At 35.2% G+C, this 8,311-nt stretch overlaps 1 protein-coding gene across 1 annotated transcript; it reads right to left on the bottom strand.

Annotated features, from left to right (window-relative positions):
* Positions 1–1,036: 1,036 nt before the first annotated feature.
* Positions 1,037–6,797, bottom strand: LOC120157929 (WD repeat-containing protein 3-like). Its single transcript, XM_039168897.1, has 13 exons — positions 6,564–6,797; positions 6,055–6,159; positions 4,972–5,957; positions 4,786–4,915; positions 4,464–4,586; positions 3,698–3,884; positions 3,346–3,638; positions 2,985–3,194; positions 2,285–2,412; positions 1,764–1,878; positions 1,536–1,658; positions 1,279–1,329; positions 1,037–1,180 (listed from the first exon to the last, which is right to left on the bottom strand). Exons 1-13 carry the CDS (start codon positions 6,795–6,797, stop codon positions 1,037–1,039), a joined length of 2,829 nt encoding a protein of 942 aa, XP_039024828.1.
* Between the last annotated feature and the right edge of the window lie 1,514 nt (positions 6,798–8,311).

Here is an 8,311-nt window from a genome sequence, read left to right as displayed (position 1 = left end):
TCTTTAATATCTTTGTCTTTAATATCTTTTTCTTGCTATATGAGTGTGAGCTATATACAACACCTAATGATATGCAAGATTATGATGCTTGAGGCTAAAGGAGACTCGTTTGGCTAGCGTTAGCTTATATTAAATAGCACGTTCGTGGTTAGTACGGGTGTAAACGAGCCGAGTCGAGCTCGAGTATTGCTGAGCTCGACTCGACTCGAAAACTCTGAAATGGAGCTCGACTCAAAAACTCGCGAGCTTAAAATTTTCAAGCTCGACTCGAACTCAAAATCCTGAACTGAAGCTCGTGAGCAGCTCGAAAGGGCTCGAAATGAAAAAAAAATCTTAAACTTAACTCGATTTAAGCTTCAAACTCGAACATGTACCTTAAATACATGAAAATCTTAATGTATTTTTTTATAAAAAAAATCAGTACATAAGTATTAATATTATTAATAATTTATTTTTTAAAAAATAAAATCTTAATATATTATATTTTCGAGCTGCTCACGAGCTTTTCGAGTTGAATATCAAGTAACTCATTTCGGCTCGTTAAGAACTTGAGTCGAGCTCGAGATCGAGTCGAGTCCATTCAATCCAAGTATTTATCAAACCTTGATCGAGTCGATCTCGAGTAGCTCGCGATCTCTCTCATCTCATTTACAGCCCTAGTGGTTAGCGATCAAGGGTACAAGGAGAATCTTGGATCCAATAATGTTCCCTTTTGAAAAGTTAAGACAACTTTTTAAAATTTAAACATCTTTTATTAATAGTAGTGTATTAATATTATTTAAAATCATAATATATTTATATTTTTATTATCTTCTTTTTTCTATTTTGTTGCTCTTGAGCTGAATGCATTTGTACCCAACTTGTATTTCTTCCTCGGGCTAGCATAATTGTAATATAGACATTAATAATAATAATAATAATAATAATAATAATTAATTATAAAACCCCATTTCAGTATTCTTTCTGATCCATGGGTATAGCCAAACTGGTCATGAAAATAAATAATGAAAGTTTTCCCATCTTGGAGATCATCACTCTATTTCTTATGTTTCTTCTTTTTTCGTTTTTCTGTTTTGGTCTCCGTTCTTGCTTCAAAACGCTTCAACTGCTGGGAACGTATCTCTACCAACTTCGACTTTGCATCTCGAAATAGAGCGTCCGATCTTGAAGCCATCAATTGCTGAAATCGAATAACATGCAACAGTTGGGGATAAAATTAAGTTTCTGCTATTGTATTAGAAATTGAATTGAAAATATTGGAAAAGCCAATTTACAAACCTTTAGATGATCCATTGCTGCGAGGTTGAAACCAAGAGTATCATGGCATTCCTGAGAAATTCAAAGTTTATGCCATTGAAATAGATCCTTAAGTTTTCCCAAATCAAAAATTTATGGATTATGTGACCATTTTGAACTTAAATTCAACAGTAGAAATGAAAGAGAGATCATTAAGGCTACTAGTTGCAGAACTGAATGTTTTTGCTCCAAGTGAATGCGCGGGTTTTAAACAATCATAATCCGAAGTACAAATTTACCTTAACTCTTGCATAAATAATCTCTTTCAGAACAGACAACACTGGTCTGGCAGATGGGGTACTAATTAACAGACTATGGTGTGTCTGCAACAAAATCGTAACAATCCTGCAAACCAGTTCAACCTGCACAAACAGCATAAATTCTAATAACAAGTATTACAAGTCTAGTGCTCAGACGCATAAGACGTATGCTTTCCTAACATCAAACGCGTCACAGAGAGCATTTACCAAAACATCCAAACATAAGCACATCCATAAGAGCATAGAGGCCAACTTTGTCATGATTTGGAGTCCAGTCCTTCGTATAAGAGAGCAGCTTGAGGGCATCTGAGAATGGTAATGCCTAGCCATAAAACAACTTCGACTCAGATATTGAGATAAATAATAAGATGCGGGAAAGATGAGAAGATCCTATCTGTATTGTACAGCATGGACAAGTTCAATTTAACTACTAGACATAGATAGTTCAGCCTCCATATATGAATTTAACTTGGCTATTAACATGGCTGAAATATGAAAATAAACTCTCTTTAAAGTGACTAGAATTTCAGTTGATGAGGGTCTTTGGTCCCATTATTAGGCCTGATTATCCAGATGTTTCAATTATGAGCTTAATCCTCATAGGCCTGATTGCAGGTGTGTAACTGTCTCCATGCATGCACTTGAAAACATGGATGAAATAACATATCATCTTTTCCAGAATGTTGGACTAGAACTAGAGCAGATCCCATGCATAATGCTCAATTAACAGTAAAGTCTGCTCCAGATCATTGGTGCTAATATTTGAGAGAGCACGAAGGACATAACCCGATGGGGATAACCCAAGCATAATCAGATTCGGTTGGAATTCAGCAACTTTTCCTCTGGCCTGCTCCTCCTGAAATATAACATAGTGAACAAATTAACTGCAACACAACCATTGAAAAATTTTGGCTCTTTCAGTTTTCTTCTAGCATTTTCAGCTGCTGTACAAATTTTCCAAATTATTCCAACAAGCATTTCTGAGCAAAATGAAAATCATCTCTGCAAGACAGATTTATCATCTTGGCAGTTGTATCTTTCTACAAGTAAAAAAAGTAACCGTTGTGCTGACACTCAATATAGTGGATAGGGAAAGTAACGAGCAACCACACCACCCCAAATATAGTTAACAGCTTTCTTTTCCTTTTCCCCTTCTTCCTTAGGGGAAGAAAAAATTATTTAAAAGTGTCAACCATTGATGATCAAAATACAACTTTGTCGTCAATGGAAAGGTTAAGGCCCTAGAAACCTTAATGTTTCAGGTACGAGTCCCAGCATGCGTAAATACCATGTGTGGGGTCTCAGTCCAGAACATATCCTAGTCTGGATATTTATGGTTATTCCAGTTTTTCCTCAAATTTAAACAAGCCAGTTAAAGACAACAACACGTCAGTATAGAAGAAACGGACCAAAGAAAGAGAAGAATACCTCATGTTCAGCTATTCGTTTTAACTCCACTTCTGCCACTTCTAGTGCATCAATAATTGAATCAGTGGCTGTCAGGGTTTCCAGAGTTCTCTTCCCTGCTAATGCAACAGCTCCCTCTTCTGGAAGTTCTTCCTTCGGTGCATTTCTGTCTTCAAATGTATCGTCCATGTAAGCCTCGAAGATTTCTTCCAATCTTTTCTCTTTTTCTTCCTGCACACTCAAGCAGGGTTAAATACAAAAAGAAGAAAATCCATCCCTAAAAGTAATCACAAATGCAGTGAGAAGAACTAGCTTAACAATGGCATTCTCATTCCTGAGCCAAGAAATTCACTTCTGGTACACGGCAAAAATTCGAAAATACCTCAATAAAAAATGGCTCCTCAGTACGATCCCAACGGCGAATAGACCGGTCATGAGATCCTGTAACAACAAAGTCACCACGGTTGCTGACTGCAAGGCACCAAACAGCAGCATGATGTCCCTCAAGCGTTAAAAGCAACTCAAACTTATCAGCATCCCAGTACTTCAAAAGACAATCTTCAAAAGACGATCTTTCCCAGCACTGAACATGTAATGTGTGTTGTGGACAAATTGAACATCCATAACACTGAAAAATTACCTCATCAGAATTAGTGATCAAAAGGTTCACCAAAACTACATAAACAATTTAGGATCAAGAGAACTTTTGCATTCCATAATAATTAAAATCGTACAAAACCTGTCAGCATGTGCAAAGATGGATTTGTGGCAATCGCCAAAATCCAAGCCCCAAATCCTCAAATTCTTATCTGCAGACCCAGTTACAATTAAATCTCCATCTGATGAAATATCCATACATAGGACAGGAAGTTTGTGTCCGTATAAGGAAAGGAAAATTTTGAATGAATCCATAAAAAGGATCTGCATAAAAAGGGAACTGAAAATCATTATTATCATTATAGCCCCCATAGTAGTGCAAAACAAGTTGACTCGCACATCCTGATTGACAATACAATATCCTACATGCTATTATTAAGTCAAATTGGGGAGTTATTCAGTTGATTAAACTTTATTTTTTCCATCGGAAACTTATACCAGAACATGTTTAGAGAGAAAGAATCTGAAAACAAACATTTTTGAAATCAACAGATTTAATTAGCACATATAAACCAATCTTTGCAAGACATGATTAGTGTGGTGGCATACATATAGATGCAAGGTCACATCTAATTCTCACATTTAAATCATGAGCTATAGAAGGTTTTATACAGAGGGCTGAAGCCATAGACAAAAACTGAGATGGTAGGAAAGGGCAACTATATAAATCAACTTCGTGTTTTACAAGTTGAGCAGGAAACTGCATGATGCTTCCATTTACAAATTCTAGGAAAACAATAACAAAATAAATTCATCAAACCATGACAAAATAAATTCATCAAACCAACCAACAGTGGACAAAGTAAATTCAAAAGAGAGAAGGATAAGTCGAACATTCCTTACCTTTACAGTGCAATCCAACAATGCAACAGCAACATATTTAGCATCTGGGCTAACGGCAACCACTAAAACATCATCATTCATTTTCATAGTCCTCACATTTAATATTGTAAGGCTTTTGGAATCCTGAAAATCAACAAGACCAACCTAGCATCACTCATCTGTTAACTCAGCATGATGACTAGATTTGTAATAAAGGATGTGTTATACATTCCATTGTATCAAGGCAAAGCTAAACAAGATGAGAGTTAGGGAAAATATATGAATAAATGGAGTTAGATACTGAAAAATGTTGAAGAAGGTGATGAAGGTATGAGGAACACACTTGACCAGGTTTTTGGTTGATGTATTCCCAGAACTTTACATCATGGTCTGCACTGCCAGTAACAAAGCCATTTCCATTTGGAATGGTAGCAATTGACCGCACAGAGCCACCATGAGCTCCAACAACTTCACTGCAAGTACCATTATCAATGTCAATAATTTCAATTTCCCCATCTTTAGTGCCAACAATTCCATATTTGTTATGGGTACAATTAGACCACAGAGTCCATAGCCAGAATCAATTGTTTTAAGGCAAGAACCAGTACTTGGATTCCAAATCTTCACAGCATTGTGACTGGTTGACATCAAAAAACTATTGTCTGAACTAAGTGTGACACTTCTAACATCGGAACGGTGTCCTTCAAGCTCAATAGAAAGTGTTCTCTCAAGCTCAATAGAAAGTGTTCTTTCAAGATTAATAGAAAGTGTTTTTTCACTTCCATCGCTTTTAATTGAATAGAACTCCAGCAAGTTATTATTCAAAGACAATGCTAAACTAGCTAGTGAACTCTCTGGTGTGACTGGACAAAAAGAGATGGAACATATCTTTTTGCTGACTAGAATAGTTGGAAGAAGCTTAAAAACATCAGGAACTTTAACAACCAATGTATTCCCAGCTCCTTTTGTTTCATGATTTGCTTCCACATTTTCAGTTTCTTCAACTTCCATTTTTGCAGACTTCTTCTCTTTCTTCCTGTTTTTAAGTCTTTGTTTTGCTTCGCACTTGGATTGAACTTCGTCAAGTACAAGGAATAGTTCAACAGTTTTTCCTGCCACCTGACAAGCAAGCAGATTTCCCGACTTGCTAAACCTCACAGTCGCAACCCTATCCTTACTTTGTCGCGTAATTTCACCAAAGGGCTTCAGAACTTCCCACTTATTTTGAGTAGATAACTCACGGTCATTCCCAGTTTTAGCCGCAGTTACATTCACCATAGACTCTCCACTCATCAACTCATGCTTTACATTGTAAAATAATCTGAGTTCAAGATCTGCTGAACCAGTGACCAAGTATCTTTCATCCGGGTCAACATCAATAGACCAAATTTCACTATGATGGCCGCTAACTATTTGCATACAATGCTGAGTTTCAAGATCCCACACTCGCAAAAATTTATCCTTGGAAGAAGTAACAAGTTTTTTATCAGAATCAAGGAAAACAAGGTCCGTGATCTGCAAGTTGCAAAATGCAAAGAAATTAAAACATATACAGTTAACAAATACCACGATAAGTTCTTAACTTTAATAAAAAGATTTACAAATGACAAACCTGATCACGATGCCCACGAAGGCGAAAAAGACCCGTCTCACCAACAACATCCCAATATATAATAATATCATTGTCTTTACTTCCGGAAGCAAGTACAGATCCAACCTTATTGTACCTTCAAGCAGTCACAGCCCCTTTATGTCCATTCAATGTAGTCTCACAACTTCCTTTATCACAATCCCAAATCCTTATACTACCATCAGCATAACCACTTGCCACCTGCAATTTAAACCTTATTTTCATTCGCTCATACTAATTTTTATGAAAATCGCTAAGAATGCATGAAGCACTTTAAGACTCCATTTGGTTGTTACTATTACAGTTCACAATTTTTTAAAAGTTCCTAATTTATCAATGGGAAAACAACATCGGGCAAGTTTATTATTCAGAAAAGAATATATATTATATCTAAACGAAACTTTCAGGTATTGCTTCAATCAAAGCTACAAAATAAAACGGAGCATCCATTACAATTAATGATAAAGGAAGGAGAATGAAAAAAAAATTACCAGTGAAGAAGGGGAGGAGACGACACAGTTTACGAAGAGAGAGGAGCCGCGAGAGGAAACAGAAGGAGACAGAGTTTTGGTGCAGACGACTTGACGGACGTGCCAAACACCGATCTTCTCGAGAGCCGGAGCTAGAAGGTGCTTGCCTGAGCTGTCGTATGTGATATTCGATTCAACAGATACAATTACACCGAAGGAAGCCGCCTGCTCGTACCTTAGATAGGATTTCACCATTGTCCCCGCCGCCGCCGCCGCTGTTGTTGCTTCTTTTTGCTCTGGCAGTTTGGTAACAGTTTCAAGGGTTTAAGCAAAGGTTTCTCTCCTTCAACTTTTGTGTGTTTTCTATAGACTTTGATTAATAAATGTGCTAATTTAAAGCTCGATAAAAATAACCTATTTAATTTTGGGCTTAAACCGAACCCAATATATTTTTTCATAATAGTCTTTAAATTCGATGATTTTTGTTTGAAAATATGTATATTCGAATTTTTTAAAAAAACTCAAATTTTAAAATAAAACTAAATCGTCACTCTTTGGATTAGATGTGGTGGAATACTTATAAAATTATTTTTGAAAAGAAAGATTCTTGAAAATCTTGTTTCTAAAGATAATTTTATCAAGTCCACATTTAAAAACTAGGGAATAAAAATAAATAGATTCGAGAGTCGATTATGTTGTTTTAGTAGTGTAATTACAAGTTCAAACCAAATTTAAATTGCGAACCTTATTCATGCAAGTTAATATAAAAGATTGCATTTTATTTGGAAATAAACAAAATTAGCTTCATTTCAGAATTAAATTATATAATTTACATGTTTTTAAAAAAAATGTCCTTTTGTTTCAAAAACAATTAACGAATATTTCACTCCAATTATTTAGGAGACTATAATATTTCACTCCAATTATTTAGGAGACTATCTCGTTATTGTTCTAATAAAATAATATTTTTAATTTAAATCAAATACGCTATGCAACGACATTATTGAATATCATGAATGAAATATATTTAAAATACATTAAATAAGTGAAAATAATAAAATTAATGATGTACGAAATTAATTGTATTATAATTAAAGGTAAATTAAATGGTTGATCACTTTCGTTTACTATTTGTATACTCTTACTCAACTAAATTTATAAAACATAAGTTTTGGTCACTTACGTTATCGTTTTATTAATATTTTGTCACTGAGATGTAAGTTGTCGTTTGATGATGTGCTACGTTAGTAAAAAGATTTAATTTTTATTTTAACCCCTGGACTTTAGATAAAATATTAATCTAAGTCTTTTTCTAAACCTAAAGTAGTTTAGGGATAAAATATCAATTTACCCCTTTTCTTAATATGTTTTCTTCACAAACCCTATCTTAAGCTTATGTAGTAGCACACCTCCATTGTTGTTCATCATTTTCGTCACTGGTCACCTGACGAATATGGAGCAAGAAGCTCTAGCAAATCGATCTCAAGCAACAATCCTAGTACTATCTTAATTTTGTTTGACAGGGCTTATCATCGGTTTCAACTAGTAAATTTAAGCAATCTGATATCGCTCGAAAACAGTATCACAATAGTCATGTGGTTGGTAATAAGGTTAGGTTGATGAAGTTTTTCCTATTAGATTGGGCAAGATAAAGCTTGGTGGCTTGAATGAGCTCTATTGATGGCTTCAACGGGTTGTACTAAATATTGTATAGTCTATGCATCATTTGAATTGCCACAGTTGTTTGACTTATTTCTTTGCTTTGGTTA

The sequence above is a fragment of the Hibiscus syriacus genome, unplaced genomic scaffold (genome assembly GCF_006381635.1).
Source record: "Hibiscus syriacus cultivar Baekdansim isolate YM2019G1 unplaced genomic scaffold, ASM638163v2 tig00111278_pilon, whole genome shotgun sequence".
In the NCBI taxonomy this organism is placed as follows: domain Eukaryota; kingdom Viridiplantae; phylum Streptophyta; class Magnoliopsida; order Malvales; family Malvaceae; genus Hibiscus; species Hibiscus syriacus.
Note: the sequence above shows the minus strand (reverse complement) of the source record. Positions and strands in the feature narration are given on the sequence as shown.

Bases quoted from the DNA above. Each gene is read 5' to 3' on its own strand.
- LOC120157929 (XM_039168897.1), bottom strand. From the start codon at position 6,797: ATGGTGAAATCCTATCTAAGGTACGAGCAGGCGGCTTCCTTCGGTGTA. The intron at 4,587-4,785 runs GTGTGTTCCTCA...GTTGATTTTCAG, and splicing joins TCAACCAAAAACCTGGTCAA to GATTCCAAAAGCCTTACAAT. The intron at 3,639-3,697 runs GTACGATTTTAA...TTGTTTATGTAG, and splicing joins TGCACATGCTGACAGGTTTT to TTTTGGTGAACCTTTTGATC.